The sequence below is a fragment of the Anopheles gambiae genome, chromosome X (assembly GCF_943734735.2).
Source record: "Anopheles gambiae chromosome X, idAnoGambNW_F1_1, whole genome shotgun sequence".
In the NCBI taxonomy this organism is placed as follows: domain Eukaryota; kingdom Metazoa; phylum Arthropoda; class Insecta; order Diptera; family Culicidae; genus Anopheles; species Anopheles gambiae.
In genome coordinates, this window is record NC_064600.1 from 13708696 (window position 1) to 13727910 (window position 19215).

Sequence of the window (19215 nt, forward strand, 5' to 3'; positions counted from 1 at the left end):
TTTGACAAATATGTATGTAGTTTATGACAGACAAATATGACAGTTTAGACCAGGAACCCCAATTTTAAAGAAGTTTCGATTTTTCTCTATCCGGATCATGTTCGACTTTCTCCGTAGTTGCGCAACTTTTTTTTTCAACATTCTTATTCTAACGTTTTGAACTGTTGAACACATGCACGTACAAGTAAAACTTGTTGCTAGATTGTATAGTGTGCTCCAATACCTTCAAATAACTATGAAAAAGTTCCATACAGCGTCAGTATGAGGTAAAGCAGTGCTCTCCAACCTTTTTAGGATCGCGGACAACTTGACTCTGAAAATACATTTGCAACGGCCCACATCAATTTAGGGCATTCACTTTGTAGGCTTAGTTCAATGTTTTTGATCAAAAATATGTTTAAATCTAATTCTAGACAAAACAAATAAAACTTTCTAATTCTGCTGAAAATTTAATTTTGATTGTGAACAAAGATACACGACATGAATTGTAATGAGCTTTTATTAAAAAAAAGATCAATTCTTTCGCGAATCACTTCTGTTAACGCCACAGGCTGGAGACCACGGAGTTAAAGCACCGTAAAGGGGTTAGGATCAGTTCCACGGCCAGTATAGGTTCATGACTAATTCTAACAGCTGTATGGGATTGGAATCAGTTTTGGCGTAAGGATCCTGTACAGTTCTGCAAAATTCCAGTATCAAGATGGGTTCTAAATCAGATTCTCTGGATGTTTCAATATGCATTTGTATTGTACGAATCTTAAAGTTATTAAATATCCCCGAAATTATCTGGCAATGCCCTGTAACCGGGCCAAATTAACTAGTTACAACAAAATAGGGTAAACAGTTTGCGATTGAAATAAAAACCATTTTTATAGCTTCAAAGCAAAAAAAAAAGTACGCGTAATTTCTCGCCATCCGCTCGGTTTGTCTTACAGGGTTTCCCACGATTTATTGGTTGGTTCCCACGATTTATTGGTGCGTTCCCACGATTTTTTGGTCATTTCCCATAATTTTTTGGTAGCAACCCACGATTTATTGGTCGGTTCCCAAATATTATTGGTCGGTTCCCAAATATTATTGGTCGTTTCCCAAATATTATTGGTCGGTATTATATTATATTATATTTGGGAACCGACCAATAATATTTGGGAAACGACCAATAATATTTGGGAACCGACCAATAATATTTGGGAACCGACCAATAAATCGTGGGTTGCTACCAAAAAATTATGGGAAATGACCAAAAAATCGTGGGAACGCACCAATAAATCGTGGGAACCAACCAATAAATCGTGGGAAACCCTGTAAATGTGTGAAAAATGTGCCATTGCCAGTAAAACACACACACACACACACAAGTAGCGCCCGATGGAAAATGACGAAACCTTTCGACAAGCCAGAACTTCCGCCCTTTTACAGGGTTTCCCACGATTTATTGGTCAGTTCCCATGATTTTTTGGTGTGTTCCCACGGTTTTTTGGTCGTATCCCATAAATTTTTGGTTCGTTCCCATAATTTATTGGTATTTTCTGATTGGATATCAATACAATTGGACCAAAAAATTCTGGGAAACGACCAAAAAATCATGGGAACGCACCAAAAAAATATGGGAACCCACCAAAAATTGATGAGAACCAACCAATAAATCGTGGGAAACCCTGTAAGTGAACGCAAAAGACGATGATGTAATTGTGTAACGGCCATCCTTCCTTTCCTCCGATCACCAGCAACAAAAATGTGCATCCCCGCACTCAACCAACCTCTTTCTCCGACACCCCCCCCCCCCCCCCTCCCCATCCAAACTCCAGAGAAGGTGGAAAGAATTTTCCGTAACCGAAAAAGGGGTGAAAGAAAAGCGCGGCAACAATTTAGCCCGGGTTGTGTGAGTGTGTGTTTTTCGCTTTTCGTTCGGAAAAGGTATGCAAGTGGTGCCGGTATTTTGTGTGTGTGTGTGTGTGTGTGTGTGTGTGTGTGTGTGTGTGTGTGTGTGTGTGTGTGTGTGTGTGTGTGTGTGTGTGTGTGTATATGTCTGTGTCTGTGTGGCTGTGTTTGCGAGCGCTTGGGGGAAAATGGGGGCCGCACTAGTTGTATTGCGTGCTGCACGCCATACCGTCAATACACCAAACGAGGAAATAATGCGAGGCCGTCAACACAAACAACAGCACACACACACACTGCGTGAAAATGGATTCATTAGGTGCGCAATTGGCAGAGTTTTCTTCCCCACCCTAAAATGGCAGCTTTCCAGAAGAAAAACAGCAGCAGCAACAACAACAACAACAAACCACACATACTCACCCAGACGAGAAGAGCGCGGTAGGGCGGGTGAGCAGTTAATAAGTTATAATCATTTTATGTTTTTTTTATTGATGGGTTTGATTTCACTCCTCACTCGGTGGGCAAACATTTGTCTGTCCACAACGGTGGAGCAGTTGGAGGGGGAAGGGGAAGAAAATAACAAAAAAAAACGAGTTATTTCGTTTGTAAATAAAGGGTTCGCTTTTTGGTTGTGAAGAAGTTCCCGAGTTTCAAAAAAAAAAACCATTAAAAATCCACAGAGGAGCAGAATCTGGGTGCTATAAAATCTAGTAAAAGCTCCCTTTCAGATATCAAGGCTAGTGTTGGTTTTTATATCAAAGCCTTTAAATTGAGTTTTATTGTTTGTTTTCGCGCAGTTCAAGATGGGGTTTGTTTTATAACTCTTAAAAGCTTTTTTTGCTGGCCAGAGATGCTCAACTAGTGTTTGCTTGGCGTTGTGGCTTGATTTACACGGTGTGCACGATAAATTTGACAGCTACCTGCTAAAATAGACAATTTTTTTTTGGGAAAAATCTATCATCTCAGAATTTTGTTGTATTGTAGAAAGAGCAGTTTATTATGCTAGCTATAGAAATTGTTCAAAACATCAGCCCTCGGAATTGATTACGGCTTCTGTCTGACCACGGAATCTGGAGCAAACCCTTACACCCGCATCCCTGGAATGGACCGCGTTCACGGATTTATTTTTTGTACATAATTGCTTTCGACGCAATTCGACGACTCGACAAAACTCGACGACAACCGCATTTTATCGTTATAACTTTGCTAAAGCTGACTATGTGAAACTGAACGACATGATATCAATGTTTAACAATAGCTTTCATTGTTCCAATTTTATTTCACTTGACGAAGCAGTATGTTCATTCTCGTCCTTCATGCTGCAAGCCTTTGTTGTATGCGTCCCAGTTCAGCGTCCTAAACCTAACCCCCCCTGGGCGGACCGCACACTCAAACGACTCAAACGTGTAAAAAGAGCTGCTTATCGTCACTACCAAACGCGCCGCTGCCAAAGATCTCGCTCGATCTACTTTGAAACGCACTCTTTATACTGCAGCTATAACAGGTTTCGATATGGCAGATATTTGAGTAAAATTCAACGTAACCTCTGCAGGTGGCCTGACTCGTTTTGGCGCTTCTACAACAGCAAAACAAAATCCACGCATACACCGAAATCCATTACGTACAAAGGAGCAACAAGTGCCAACACTAATGAAATGTGCAATCTCTTCGCGGATCGCTTCGCAGATTGCTTTTCACCGGCCATGAATGATACCGATACCATTGATGCTGCTCTCGTCAACACTCCGGCTGGCGCAATTAACATGAGCACTCCTTTCATCGACAGTGAGATCGTTTTATCTGCCCTAGCGCAACTAAAGCCTTCCTTCGCTCCTGGACCCGACGGAATTCCTTCTACCGTGCTGAAACGCTGTCAAACGACAGTAGCACCTATCCTTGCAAAATTGTTCAATGCATCGCTAGCCAATGGCTACTTTCCCAAAGCTTGGAGGAAATCTTGGATGGTTCCTATTTACAAAAAGGGCGACAGAACAGATGCCATCAACTACCGGGGTATTACATCCTTGTGTGCCATTGCCAAGGTGTTCGAACTAGTGATATACAAAAATCTGCTACATGCATGCCGCAGCTACCTAAGTCCGTATCAACATGGATTCGTGCCAAAAAAGTCGACTACCACGAACCTGGTTGAATTTGTAACCTATTGCACTAGTCAAATTGATGCCGGAGCTCAAGTCGATGCAATTTATACAGATCTAAAAGCAGCATTCGACTCTCTTCCGCACGCAATTCTTCTCGCTAAACTCGATAAGCTAGGAGTTCCCAGCCCGCTCGTACAGTGGCTTAAGTCGTATCTAATAAATCGCACATACATCGTGAAAATTGAAAAGCACATGTCCAAAGAAATAGTCAGCAGCTCGGGTGTGCCACAAGGAAGCAACATTGGCCCGCTTCTCTTCATATTGTTTATCAACGATGTTACCCTCGCTCTACCTCCCGACAGTATCAGTCTGTTTGCCGACGACGCAAAAATTTTTGCGCCTATTCACAACACAGGTGATTGTACATTCCTGCAAGACTGCATCGAAATTTTCTGTTCGTGGTGCAAGCGTAATGGACTGACTATCTGCATCGAGAAATGCTACTGTGTGTCTTTTAGTCGATGCAGGAGCCCAGTGACTGGGACCTACTTCATGGACGGCACTGCAGTTAATCGACAGAATCATGCCAAAGACCTGGGCGTTCTGCTTGACTCTAGCTTGAACTTTAAACAGCATATCGATGACGTTGTAGCCAGAGGAAATCAATTACTTGGCGTGGTTATCCGGACAACTAATGAATTCCGCAACCCCATGTGCATCAAAGCTGTGTACAACTGTATCGTTCGTTCGGTTCTGGAATATTCGTGCGTAGTCTGGAGCCCAACTACCGCTTCTTCAATTGCTCGACTTGAGGCGATTCAACGTAAGCTCACGAGATATGCCCTACGCCTACTTCCCTGGCAGGATCGCAATAATCTTCCTCCGTATGCTGCGCGGTGCCGTCTTCTAGGCCTTGAACCTCTTTCGGTTAGAAGACGCAATGCACAGTGTTCTTTCATCGCTGGATTGCTAAATGGCTCTATCGACTCATCGCCTTTGTTGCATCGAGTCGATATCTATGCACCATCCCGAACACTTAGGTCTAGAGAAACTCTACGGCTCGCTCAACCCCGTTGCAGCGCTGGTCGGTCAGACCCTATGTTCCGCATGTCGGCTGTCTTCAACACTGTCTCGGATTGCTTCGACTTCGACATCTCAACTCAGTGCTTCAAGGAACGTCTCCGGCTTTTGCCGTGGCCGCAGTGAATTGCGATGCAAATCTTGTTTTTGCTATGTATTTTTTTTTTATTGAATTGTTACATCTTAATTAGGCCATACGGCCCGTTGAAGATTAATAAATAATAATAATAATAATAATAATTGCGCATCAATAAAACAGACAAAAGGTTTCCGACTACATCAGACATTTGTCAGAATAGACAAAACATGGTGGAATCACGTCCCATTTGACTAAAACGCGCTTTGTTCGCACTGATTTTGCTGCACTTTTTCCCCTGCCGATTGGCCAGGAAAGCGTCGGTACGAGCACATTCCGATCATCTGATGGGCGTTATTCTTCGTAGAACTTTCACAAAACCTCCAATGCAGTTTCCTTTTTCATTACGAATCGTTTTCATGGTTTTCAGGGCACACTCCATGATCTTCCGGTACTGCTTTCTGGCATTATGCAGATCCGTATCATCATGGTGATCTGTTTCCACAAAACAAGCGGGTTGAACATTTTTCATTAATTAAAAGCAAAAAAATCACAACTATACAACGTTAGCTTTCGTATCGCTTTTCTTTTGACGTATCGCTTGTGTAGAGATGTCAAGGCAATAACTAATTATAAAACAAAACAATAAATGTCAAATTTGAAAGCTTTGTAAATAACAAAACAGATCCCTCGGATAGTTTAAGCAAGAAAGCTGAACTTTCTGCCTGTCAATGGAATAATATTCTTCTTGCGCTCTAAAAAAATCAATGTCAGAGTCACTTCTATTTGTCTTCAACCTTGTCAGCTGTAACCTTATGCTTGGCCCAACTCGCAATTGAAATGAGTAAATAACTAAAATTAATTCAGCTGCTGGATGGGACTTTCTATCAAGTAATATAATTTCCAGAGTTCCTTTTTTGAGGTCATAGTGTTCCTTGTGTATTTTTTTTTTATTTGTTGAAGTTCAATTCTACAATTATCTTTATTTGATTGGTAAGTTAGACATGGTATTCGGAGTTGTAGTTTTTGTTTACTAAACTCCTAACCTAAAATCCCTATTTGCTAAAGCCCATTTGATGAGCAACTTTCTACATCTTTGGACTTAATGACTGCAAAATCAGTGCGAGATAAACCCCAAACTTTATGCATCTTGTACTTATTTGTAGCTGATAGATGTGAAATAATAATTGCGTATAACCCCTGCTAAAAAAAGGCAAAGGTTTGACAGCCCTGGACCACAGCACGGTTTGCTTCGGTATCATCCATGTTTGCCTCATCCTTTTATTGTCCTTTCCGCATAAACCTGGGCCACCTTTGACTGGGTGCCAAAAGTGAGCAAGTTATGCTTTGATGCACACACCAACCCCTTCTGCACCCTTCCTCCTTGTGCCCTTTCAACCCCGTGTAACAATACAACCACAACGTCTCCCTCTCGGATTTCCCTTGTTAGTTTCTGCTCGAGGAGCCCACTCAACGACACAATTCGCTCGAAATTGCCCGATGTATCACTGGCGGGCTAAAGAGCTAAACAAAAAAAAAAAAACAAAAAAAACAATACATCCACGAGTAGACCTTAACACCTCCCTCTCCCCTCCCGTCACTTCCTTCCCTCTACGGTAGTGAAACACAAGAGCCGCCCGGCACGACGATCACGTAACAACGCTCAAAACCAGTAGCAGTTCGCGCACACAACCGGCGACTACGCGTTTGGTGTGTTTCCCTTGACCTCCGGTGAGGAGTAATTGTTGCTTCACCGGCGATTTGGCTTTTTGGTGCAGTTGTTTGGTGTGTGTGTTTGTTGTTTTTTTCTCTTTTAGTTTGTGGCTCGTGTCTCGCGGTAAAGGCTAGACTCTCTTACCACTGCCACTGGGTAGGCACCCCGCCCGTCAGCTTGTAGCTTGCTCAACGCAGAAAATAAAAAAAAAATTAAACGCCACCAAGCGTCAACACACCAATCTTCGATGGCTATATTTTGTAAAAGTAGGACTCTGTGCTTTGGTGCTGCCTTTTTTTTTTCAAACCCAAAAAATGGTGATCGGCCCGACCCACTGAACATGACCTTCTCCTCCCGCGCACTCTTACAGCCTTCCAACGCCGTTCCACCAACCAACGTGGTGCACAGTAGCGTGACAAAAGTTTGTACGCCCCGGACCGAGGTTAAAAATCGCTTTTCGAAAGACCCAATTGCGAGTCATAAAAAAGAAGAAGAAGAATAAGAAGAAGCAAACGCCTTCTTGAGCGATCTTCCTCCCCATACGGGTGGAGGAAGACACAACACGGAATGGCCGGAAACCGATCACCACCCGCCGGAGCGTGAATAGTAAAAAAATATGTTTTTATTATTTTTCTGTGTCGTTACACCTCACCATATTGCAGTTGGTGAAAAGATGGTGCTGTAGAGTACAGGCGGTACAGTGAGGTGTCTGGCGATACGAGGTGTGAGTTTTGTTTTGGCACATCACGGCAGATGTACGCAGAAACGGTGCAGTTTGCTTTGATGTGTGCGCCAATGACATTGGGTGGTTCCTGGTGCGGAACTGTAGAGTAGCCACTCCCTAAGAATCAGCGTATTCTTCCGTCAGGTCGTTGATGCGTTGGAATTAGCTGTTGGCACAAGGTCAATGGAAGACATGGGCGGAAGACACACCGCCAACGCAGTCGCAGACATTGAGGTTATCTGGAAGAATCAGAGTTAAGGGGATGGAATTGAGCGTAACAATCAGCTCTGAGATATTGGATTCCCATCGTCCAGGTGTCCCAAGATATTGTTAGAATAAACGTCTGCACATCTGACTTTAAACCAAGATGTTTCGGACATTGGAATCATCTTGAAATCGGGGTTATGCCATTGGAAGAGCCTGGGCAATATAATGATGCACAATGATACATCTAATTCCTACCATGAGGAAATTGTAAGACATTGGAAGACAACATCAAAAAGAGATGATCATTTGACTCCAAGTCAAATAATCTCAAACCCCAATATTAACTAGAGATCATAACAGTGTATTAAAGTCTTGCATTTCCCATGAATCTTGAGTTGTCGTGGAACAAAAGGTCCAACATATCAATCAGCATCTTCACGCTATCCAGATGACCTTCAGACATTCTCGGACAACTGGGACTTGATGGGCAACGGAAGATACTTTCCATTTCCACGACAACCTCAAAGTCCCGGGAGAAAGTCTCATACTACCCTCCCATTTCAAATGCATACCTTCAAGCGGATACCAGGAGAGATTGCTTTGTTGCTGCCTTACCGCCGGATCCTATCGTATTTGTTTGTGACAAACACTGCCGCCGACAGCGCGGAAGAATCGATTATCGCGGACCTCTGAAGCGTTTCTGCAAATTTGTTGCACGGTGTGAACAGACTGATCCGAAGGTGAAGATCCGTCAGCTATCCCCGACATAGAGACACACACACATACATCGGCTGACAATTCATTAGAAAGTGTCCACCAAGCTAGCCAGCAGCAGTACCGAAATCGGCCTCATGCCACCACGTTCCACTGGGCCAGGCGCGCCAACAGCAGTCGCTCGAAACACACATACACACCGATGGTTCAAAAACCGGATCAACCACCGGATAGCTGATTTAAAGGCACGTGCATCTTTATCGCGCGCTCACGCTCTCTGTCTGTCTCCATCTTCTTTTTCTCTCTCTCTGTGTATCTGTGTCCCTGCCTTACCTTCTTCTCAAACCGTTGGCGTGAAGAGGCGTGAAATCACCCGTCGTGCTTTGGGCGGACGACCGCGGTCAAGCACTCCCGGGCACTGCAATCGCTCGCCACACCACGAATTGCCATTTGGTGAAAGTTGCTCTCGATAGTGTGTGAACTCTTCTCCGGGTCGAGCGCTGCCCGAAAGGAGGCGAAGCAAAAACGCGCGCGCGATAGATAAGCCCAGCACGAGCAGCGCAAGACACCGCCTCGGGCCAGGATATGGTAGCGGAATCGGAATCGGAAGCGGACCTTGTTGAGACATCACACCAGGGCAGTGGGAATGACCGGAAGCAAAGTGTATCACCTCTGGAAGCCGGTGTGGTGTGGTCACCTAATTACTTCATGTTAAATGTACGCCTCACCGACTCCAACGTCATCCAAAGCGTCTCGGCGTCGTAGCGCCCTCGAACCGAATCAATTTTTAGGAACTTCCGGCTCAATTTACCAGAGATGCAATCGAGAAACTCAAGACACACCTGGTAACCCTCCCCCACCGGGTGGAGGGTCAGAATTCAGGGATAGCTTTTGGCGCTCGCCCTATCTCGATGACTCTTCCAAAACAATTCGATCGCCCACACACATTGTTGCCGGGGACACGATTGTTATGCATTGTACCTTTATATATTTAGATGCTTTCTTTCTGGGACAGGTAGGAGCGGGAGGGGAGGCGAGGGGAGGGGGATCATTTTTGCTATGACGTGCGGGCTATCTCTTCTCTCCAGTCCCCTCCCTTCCCGAACAGAAAATAAAAAGGCGGACAACCGTAAGCGCACAAGCAGCTACAAATAAAAAAAAGAAAGCTTCATCCACCCTCATCTTCCACCCACTAGCTTCCTTTCGTATGAATAAATGTTATTATTTCCAATATGCCTACCACTGCCCTCTCAGTTTCTCTACTAGCCTTCTCCCTCCCTGTTTCCACAATTTTCTTATCGTGTACCGTTTAGATAAATTTCCACTGCCTCACGGGTGTGTGTGTGTGTGTGTCTGTTTGTGCAACGACCCTGATTTTCTGGCTCGCCATTTTCCGACTCGCACCGTTACACTCCACCCTGGTGAGTGAGACGTACCCCTGACGGTCGGTGTTGCCGGATCCACCACAAATGCACAAACAGACCCATACACACAAATACACACACAGACACAATTACGCACATAGCCAAACAGACACAGTAGGTCCATCTCCAAGGCTGAGGGAGCTTGTTATTTTGCCCATCCGAACACAGAGTTCGCTTAAATTTCGTGTGCTTCAATGGGTCTCGCGATGTATGTGGGTGTGTGTGTGTGTGTGTGTGTGTGTGTGTCTATGGGCTAGTTTTTTCTTCTTCTTTTTGCTCCTTCGTTTTCCAAGCTTTGTGGTCCGTTAGCCTCCCCCGATTGGGCCGGTGGATTGGGGTGTTATAATTGAAATCGCTCATAAAGGTTCAAACGCGTTCATGGTATTTGTTTGTCTGCAAATGCTGACGGCGAACAGCGAACCGGGTGGGAAGAGATGTGGATGAGTGTAGGTATCATTATCATGTAAAATGATCTCTTCCCACCCCCCCCCCCTCCCCAGCCCCTCGGCGAATGGCCCACCACCATCGCACCATCTGCGTATCATGTGCGTGCTTCGGTGCGTTGCGCGCCTTTATCGCCGATTTCGCAGTCAATATTGCCCGAGACCGTTCGCGCTTCTTTCGAGTAGAGCAAAAAAAAAGAACACAACAACAAAAAAAAAAACGCTGCAAAAGAATGAAGCAGACAACAGCACGTATAGCCCGATTAACGTTCATTTTGATGGCTTTTTTTGTTGTTGGTTCCTTCTATTCCTAAACAATTCCGAACTGAACTTCCACTTTATTTCGCATTTTCTACCGCGCCGCGCTCATTGCAACAACATTCTTCGAAGTACAAATTTCCGAACATATTTCAAGGAAGTGGGAACACCCCCCTATTCTCTTCCCTACTCTAACAACCACCCATCCCCTCCTCCTCCCCATCCAGCCGTATCCCTGGGGAGCATTATCGCTTTTATGATTTCCATTTTATCGATACGCCAACCAGATGAGACATAATTTGTGGAAACATATTAATGAGTGTAGTCCGGGATGTAATGATATGGATGAAGGGCAGGCGGCGTACAGAGCGGAGAAGTGCAAATTGCGGAAAATTAGCGTAATACAGCACACCCGCGTGCCTCATTCTTTCGTTTGACTGTGTGGCTGTGGGTGGGCTGAGCATTTTTCAATGCTGCATACACCCTCGGGGCAAAACGCATGTGTTAAACAAAAAAAGTTCGATATTCGGCGTACATTTTCCCCTTTCGTAGACTTAAGAACAAAAAAAAAATTGGCAAAAAGCCCGGCAAATGCTGCACAATTTCAGCAAATGAAATTACGATACGCTTTTCCGGGGAAACGGCCCTGTCACATCCTCCCACGGCTTGATGTGTGCGTTCTGTGATCCAACAGTCATCCGAATGAATTGTTTTCTCCTTTCGGGCTCGAAACACATCGCTTAATCTCAACTAACAATTACACTGAAGACCACTCGGTGCGCCCTCTTTAACGTCCGCCGCTGGAATGTCCCGCTTGTGTCACGGTTGGAGAGCTCGTCACCGAGCAGCACACACACACACACGGTTTGCAGCATAGGGAAGAAAAAGGGAACGTTATGGATAAAAATAGGTATAACTGCGTTTGAAAATAGAACGACTGCGCTGGGACACATTCTTGGGACGAACAGTGCCGGTGTTCGGTGTGGGTGGATCGCTTCGGTTTGGATCGCTATCTGCCGTGCACGATAGTGCAGCAATATCAAATTGCAAGCGATCTTCCCGCCGCACAGTTTGGTTCCCCGCACAGCGAACTAATGGGCGGATATTGATGAGCAAAGTTTCACTTTTCACGTACCGTTTGCCTATGTTTATTCTTCGCATGATCTTGCCGTGTGCTCTGATATATTGAACATCCAGATGGAGCTACTGTGTGGCAACATGTGGTGTGAAGTTGAAAAAAAGTAGTGAAATCTTTGTATTTAACACTCGAATTACTGAACAATAAGTATGTTTGAACGAGATTCGTGGCAAGAGTCAATTTTATGAACCCAATTTTAACTCTTCCACGAATGTCTGGCAAGCCAAAATGGTAAAAAACGAGGATAAAATGTTCTTATTAAAATGCTTCCACAATTGTTAAAGGGGGCTAGCTAGGATCAGCTGACATTTTAGGAAATATGAAGAACATATTAATGCAATTACTTACGAAATTGAAAAAAAGAGATTGCAGGGAATATTGCGCAGTAAGTCTAAAATTTAAACAAACTACAACTCGAATAAAAGCCAATCAAATCAAACTTCCAACTACTCTAAGTGAAAAAAGATAAAACCCCTTCGTTTTGGTGTTTCTGAATACAAATGTGACACATTTCTTCAGTTCCAATCGCCAGATCTATCAAACTATTCAAAATTAATGTATGAAAATTAGAATTTACACGAAATAGCCATAGAAACATTAGAAAATAGACTTACTTTTTGAATATAGGGATTCACACATTGAAGCCTAAAGGCCGCTCTGGGACTATCGTGCATCGCTACCCTCCGTACACGTGCGCACACACAGGAACGGGCATGTGTACGAATGAAGAAATGTGTTTTTCCAATCCGGACGTCGCCGATGTGTTGCAATAAAAAGAGAAGTGGAAAACCCTCGTATAAATCGAGAAAAAACCCAGTGGGTGGGTGTGTGTGTGTATTTCCCAATAAAGTTGTTTGTTGTTTTGTTCTTAGAATGGATGATTATGATGTAAGAAATGATACCTTTTTTTTGAGACATAATGAGAGAGTAGGACAAATTTATGACACTCGTTTATAATACAGTGATATTGCATCTAAACACACACACACACACACACTCCATACAACTCCATTTGCTTTGGCAGCCAACAAATCGGGAATGATTTATTGCGACAGGTTGGATCAAGATGCTCCCCGATTCCCAAATAGCAAACACACACACACACAAACACACACACACCAGGGAAGAAGAATAAAGGTGTCAATAAAAAAAAATCATATCGCTTTCTCGCTTTCATCTGGTAACAAATTATGTTTACCAGCCGGAGCGATCCTAACGAGAATGTTTTCACCATCCAGCGTGCAACCCTTTCTCTCTGATGAGTGCGCTCCCTGTCCGATGCGACAACTCCGTTGCTCGTACAGCAGTAGCAGCGCGCTGGAATATGGCGGAAGATGAAAAACACGTGTTTCGTAGCTCTCGATCATTAATACACCACACACTTTCGTATTTCTTCGTTCGTTTGTTTTTTTTTTGTTCGTTTTCTTTTTTTTAATACAATTAATAGTGACAAACCGAAACATAATACACATTCTACCACTGTGTGCCTCTTCCTTTCCATGCTGCAGGCGTGTGCTCAAACGCATTCACAGTTTATGGCGTTGTATTCATTCGCCCCTGCACCAAACGAGACGGCTCCGGCGATACAGAAGTGGTGGAATGGTGGAATTGTGAGCACACTGAACGGGTTGAGAAACCAAGAGAACGTTTTAACGATGTGTTGGTTGCTGAGTGTTTCTTCTTCTTCTTCTGTATTTTGAAATACGACATAAATGGAATATAAAGAACGCGGCCCGTCTCATCATATCACGACGAGACGTGACGGGAAAAAGATGATAACACACACCCAGACACCCACAGGCAGGGAAAGAGTTAGCGAACAAGTAGGACGGAGGGAGCGATTGCTGGGGTGCAGCCCGCAAGACGAGGGAAGAAAACAAGAATGGAAAATATAAATAAATACAAACCAAATAAACAACGAAAAAACCGGTCACGACAGCCGTCGAAAGAGACCTGATGGGTAAGCATAAATGTTGCCTCGCCGCAGCATAAGCATCAACGGCACTCCATGCGAGAAGGCGAGGCAGAGGGAAGCATAAAAGACTCAAAACGTGAAACGTAAACTCCACAAACACACACACACACACAAATGTATACTGAAAGCCACACAACATCGACGCGGAAGAGTTTGGCTCTGTGTGTGGACATGCAATGAAAACGAGATGATGCAGAGCGCGGCGGTGCTACAGGGCCCGCTGGGTTGCAGCTTCACAGGTACGGGAGAGCAGGTTTGAAGTGTAGCGTCTGCCCAACCTGGACGATATTTACACGATTAAGCTGCTTAAAAGGCACCAGCGCCAAAGGGGCCGGACAAGGAGCGCACCATACTTTACGATCGTCTCGCGCTCGCTCGCACTTGCGCTTGCCCTCTCTACTTTTGATGCCTATTTTGGGCAAACGTATACCGCACAGCGAGAGAGACAGATTGGAGGCGATGAACGCCGGAGCCACTTCATCCGTCGGGTACGGGCAGGATTCGCTACACGCCACGGGGAAAGAAGGGAAAAAAAGGTGCGACCCTGGACCTGAGAGGTACTACTGATCAGTTTGAGGTGGAGAAAAAGAACAAGAGAGAAAGAGAGAGAGCGAGAATGGCAGCAGATCACACGCAAGATCTGGGCTGGCGTTTTTATACAAGAATTGGGTATATGAACAAAAAACTAACGCTATGAAGCGAACAACGCGTGCGTGCTGTCGCTGTGTTGGTTTGGCTCTCATTGCGTCCATTTATAGGCAGGCGGTGGACGATCTATCCACGATCGTAAACGATGCCGTTTTGGAGATGTTTCAGAACTCTTCGCACACCACCGCACGCTTGGGAATATGAAGAAATTGCAGGGTTTTGCATGCAGTTCACTGCCTAGTGATGACAAACGTTTTTGTAGGATATTCATTTCGTCCCGTTTGAGATAATCTGTTTTAGAAGAAGGTACAAGCTTCTTTAGAATATCTATTGAGCTTATCTCATAATTTTACTCGATTCCAGTCGAGTCGAGAAATTTAACTCGATGTGAAATGTGACTGTTGGTTCAGAGGTCTGTTTGTGAAAATCAATTGAGCTCGCCAAGCTAACTTTAAATAACTCTTGCCAAATTAGAATGTCAGCCAAAAAATAAGGAATTTCGTTATAGATGATCAAACGAATTATCAATTGTATTAATCTGATTTCATTGAGTTATTTTCATGGGTATATCCATTTTCATAGTCGAAAATTTAAATATTTTATATCAACACTGCTACAATATCGTTTTCGATCCATTTCCCGCTAGAGTTTTGATGTCGAGAACGGTTTGGATCGACTCTAGAATCGAAATACACATGGACGTACGTGGACACGACTACTTGACACATTTCTATGGAAACCACGAAACCGCTACCAGAGGCGGGATAGTCTAGTTGCATAGTAGATATGTTTTTCTTAGCAATATTCAACTCGATGTCGACGAGATATTGCAAGAATAGAATAAGCCTGTATGTCTAGCAAAAAACACTTCGAAAAACAGAGGCAAAAATTAAAAGGTATGATTAAGGTAAATTAAACAATCATGAGGTCTCTCAAGATAGCATCCACTTCAATTACGTTCCGTCTTATTTCTACCATGGCTGATGGGAATAGATAAAAGTAGTTTTGGTTAGAAATTTCATAAACCTTATACCTGTAAGGAATCATGGCGTTGGAGAGTCATGCGAGAATTTCTAACACACATATCATATTAATTTTGAATGGTTTCGTTGTGTCTCCTCGAGCAAGGTTTATTGAACAAATGTGATGCTTTGTTTTTCTTACAAATTCTAATTGAAATTTATGCATATTTTAAGCTGATTTAATTTTGTGTTTTCCATCCCTCGATACCATCGACCGCCGCTTCACCAATCAAATCCAGCAACAGTTACCGGATGCGGGCGTAAAATTATAGCTCTGCTAGACGGCCTACTATGGCCGTAAACAGGCAGGGAACGGCTTTGCTACACAGGAATAGCCCCGAAAACAGCGAACGAAGAGCGGAGGATGTTTCATAATTAAGAATTAAGGAAAAAAGCCACTCAACAAGCCCTTTACATATGGGCGATTGGTTTCACACCCAGACCAGGCAGCCATACACACACACACCCTCTCCAGACCCTTTTTTCCTTCCTTTGTGTTTCTCCCACTTTCGCTGTTTCTCCCGTCCCATCGTAGATTGCTTTTCTGCAATAAAACAACTAACACTCTTTTCGCTGACCCAAAGAACTCTGTTGTTGTCTAAGGTTTGGGATAATGTTGCAAGGGAACAAGAGAGACACAGAGAGAAAGAGAGAGATACAGAGAGGAATCGGTCAGCAGGGTTCTTTGACCAGTCCCACATTTTTATCGCCCTTCGGTTGCGGGAATGGAGAAATTGGAGAACGATCGTACGCTGAGGGCGCCTTAAGCTTTGGCGAACACGCACACAAGCACAGACCCACATGAGGCATGATTTCGCCCGCGCACCCAGAGGGTCGCAATAAAAACAACGAAAAACCCGGTGCCCCGAATTGGAAGAGCGAGCGAAGTGAGGAATTCCAGAAACACACAGCGCCCGGCCACGAAGCTGAGCGTATTATCGTCGCAACCGCCGTGTACCGGGAGGGAAGCGCGGCTCGTTTGTCGGTGACTGCAACGGCCCATGGGAAAGGAGCCGGCCCGGTTGGTCCCGGTGAAGTTGTGTGAGGGTTTTTTTTAAATTTTTTTGCGAGCAATAGCAATATTACCCGCGCATACGCTTCTGCGAATGGAAACATTGTGGTTTTTTTGTTTGTTTGTATTTCTGGTTACGTTTTAGATAACAGGAACTCTTCTTCATTTGTGACGTGCCATTCTGGCGGGTCCGATGGCCCGCTTGTGTCGCAAAATGGTGACAGTTACTGAATTTTTTTTTTGGTACGCGCAAAATGTCACCAAGACAATCCAATGACAGCGAGCGTGGCTTCTGTGGCTGGTTTGGCACTGTGTGCTAACGAATTCTGCATTCTGTTCGCCGCTCCTAAAACCCATAAAAAGGGGGTTAGAGAGATCTTTGGCCGGTGTCGTGTGGGAAGAGAAAACAAAACCGACCACCTTAACCTCACATTCATAAGCGAGCATCACCACCAGGATGGATCCTTACAGTTAACAGAAAAGAGTGTGTGTGTGTGAGAGAGAGAGAGAGAAGAGGAAAGAGCAAAAGTCTACACGCAAGCTTTGTTGACAATATTGCCCGAACCTGTACGTGTAGCTGCCGACTGTTTTTTTTTGTTTTCTTTTTTATTTTCTTTTCTCCAAACCCCTTTCTTCGAGACGCGGTACTGACGGAACGCAAGAAGCCACCATCAGCGCCTCGGTAAAACAGGTTTTATGCCACCGAGCCAAAACATTGCACTCCTCCTCGCTCTACCCAGCAAACCCAACATCCCAACCACCGCAACCAAACAAAGCGTGGTGGGAGCACGCGGTTTAAAATGCAGCAAATAACCGTCATTCGACAGCAGCATACAGACCAAGAAGCTAGAGGCAACGAACAACGAAATTCCACATACACACATACACACACCAGAAACGCAATGAAGCGGACGGTTCCTTAGCGCTGCCGCCACCATCCAAGTTGCAGGCGAAGAAGCGCGCTACCATTGCTTAAGCTGCAAAATCCCCCACGCGGCCAAGCTCCAATGTTTGTCTCACGACACAAACGTACACACTCTAATCCAACCCCTCGCTTGTCGTTATCGTCCTCGTGTTTAGGGTTTTGTTTGTGACAAAATTAGCATAAGCATGGGAAAAGCAAAAATCGTCAACACTGTTTTGCGTACAGCGCCAGCAGCAGGCGGCAGCCCCTGCCTCCACGTGCGTGCTCCGTTTTTATGTGTGTGTTGGTGCTGGAAGGCTTGGAGGCACTGTCGGATCACCACGGATCAAGCTCTGATATTTTTTGTTTCTTTCTGTTTGCTTCCCCTCTTGCCTTTCTTCGCCTTCGCACGGCGCACTCCGCACCCGCAAAGTGAAGGGCAAAACCTTTCACATTTATCGAATTAGCGGGGAGTTGCGGGGGGTTCTGGGGTGCTGGCCCGTTGGTCGGATTGCCGCTTTTGGCGTGGCGCGAGATCGGTAGCCTCTGGGTGACGCTCCCGAACCGCTCCCTAGCACAGGCTCCCCACCAGACCGGGGGAGGGGGGGATGTTTGTTGTTTACAGTGTTTGGCGACAGTGCCCTTTGGCGTGCGTTGGGGCGGGTTTGGCCAGGGCCTACTTACCTTTGCATGCATGCAGTCGTGGCTGGCGGACTTTACACCGCCCGGGCGCAGTTGAAGGCTGTCCTGTGTCGACGGCTGGTCATTGATCGAAGGGGATGGAGGGCTCTCCCTCGCCCAGCTGCTGGAGTGCTGGGTACGGCTACACAGTGCCCTGATTGATTGTAATGCTATTGCGTTCGGGGAGGTTCGCTTGGCGCAGTTGAATGCTGGTTGCTACGGGAACCACTTCTTACCGCATCGCGATTCTTCGCCACACACTTCTAAGACCCGCAGAACAACCTTACCAAACACTTCCACTATTTGAGCACACAGAATGAAAATTAAAAAAAAAAAAAACACCCACAGAAAAGGATGTGGACCCGGCGGTGGTGGTTGGGAAAATGATCGATTTCCCGTTCCGGCCGATCGGCCGTGAAACCGAAACTCTGCGCCCTCCTAATATTCCTCACGTTGGGAAAATCGACTCCAGCCGGGCGGTTGGTGCGGGCTTGCGCGTGCACCCTTTTACACACAATTAAGCCCACCTTTTCGGGGGGGTGCGTTATTTACCCACTTGCACACTTCCTTTTTATTTGATTCCCTTTTGGACACGCACTTAGACCCACAGACACGGTTTTTCTTACACACCAATTCACTTCTCTTTCCCCCCCACAGGCACACCGGCATTGAACGGGCGAGGCACCAGCGCTGTAAAGAACTTGCTTCACCTTCTCCTGCAGGGCGTCCTCTGCGGTGTGCGCTCAAAAATCCGCGAGAACAACCATACGCACTGCCGAACTGTCCGTAAAAGCGCACCACGGAACCGAGCTCCTGTATTTGCGGCCTGGTTTACACTAGCTTCCCGGCAAACGCGTACCGAAATTTTGGGGTTAAGCTGCTTGCACACACGCAAACACCACGACGCGCTTCGCCTCGACGTGCGTTGCTTTCTGACTCGGTCGGGGCCGAGCCGAGCCTGTGCGGACCGCTTGGTAGCAGCGCGAAGCGCAACCCTACATCCGCGCCCAGCCGACAGCGGCTTGTTAAGCTGAGATGTGCTGGTAAACAAGGCATGTAACGACAAGAGTAGCAAACTATTTTGTTTTTTTTTGTTCCTTTGAAGTAGCATCCTGACACAAGCAAATGCTCGAAAGATTGTAATTTTCAAGATAACATTCTGAGAATGGGGGTTGTTTACGATAGTAGCTAGATGTTTTACGATATTAGCCAGAT

The 19215-nt window shown here is 45.3% G+C and overlaps 1 protein-coding gene across 1 annotated transcript in view; it reads right to left on the bottom strand.

Annotated features, from left to right (window-relative positions):
• Window positions 1-18952, bottom strand: part of LOC11175821 (uncharacterized) — a 118554-nt gene extending 99602 nt beyond the window's left edge. Inside the window, exon 1 of the mRNA XM_061641772.1 lies at window positions 18004-18952. Within this exon, the coding sequence (XP_061497756.1) occupies window positions 18004-18011 (8 nt within the window). The 5' untranslated portion in view covers window positions 18012-18952. The remainder of the gene's footprint in view (window positions 1-18003) is intronic.
• Window positions 18953-19215: the final 263 nt, after the last annotated feature.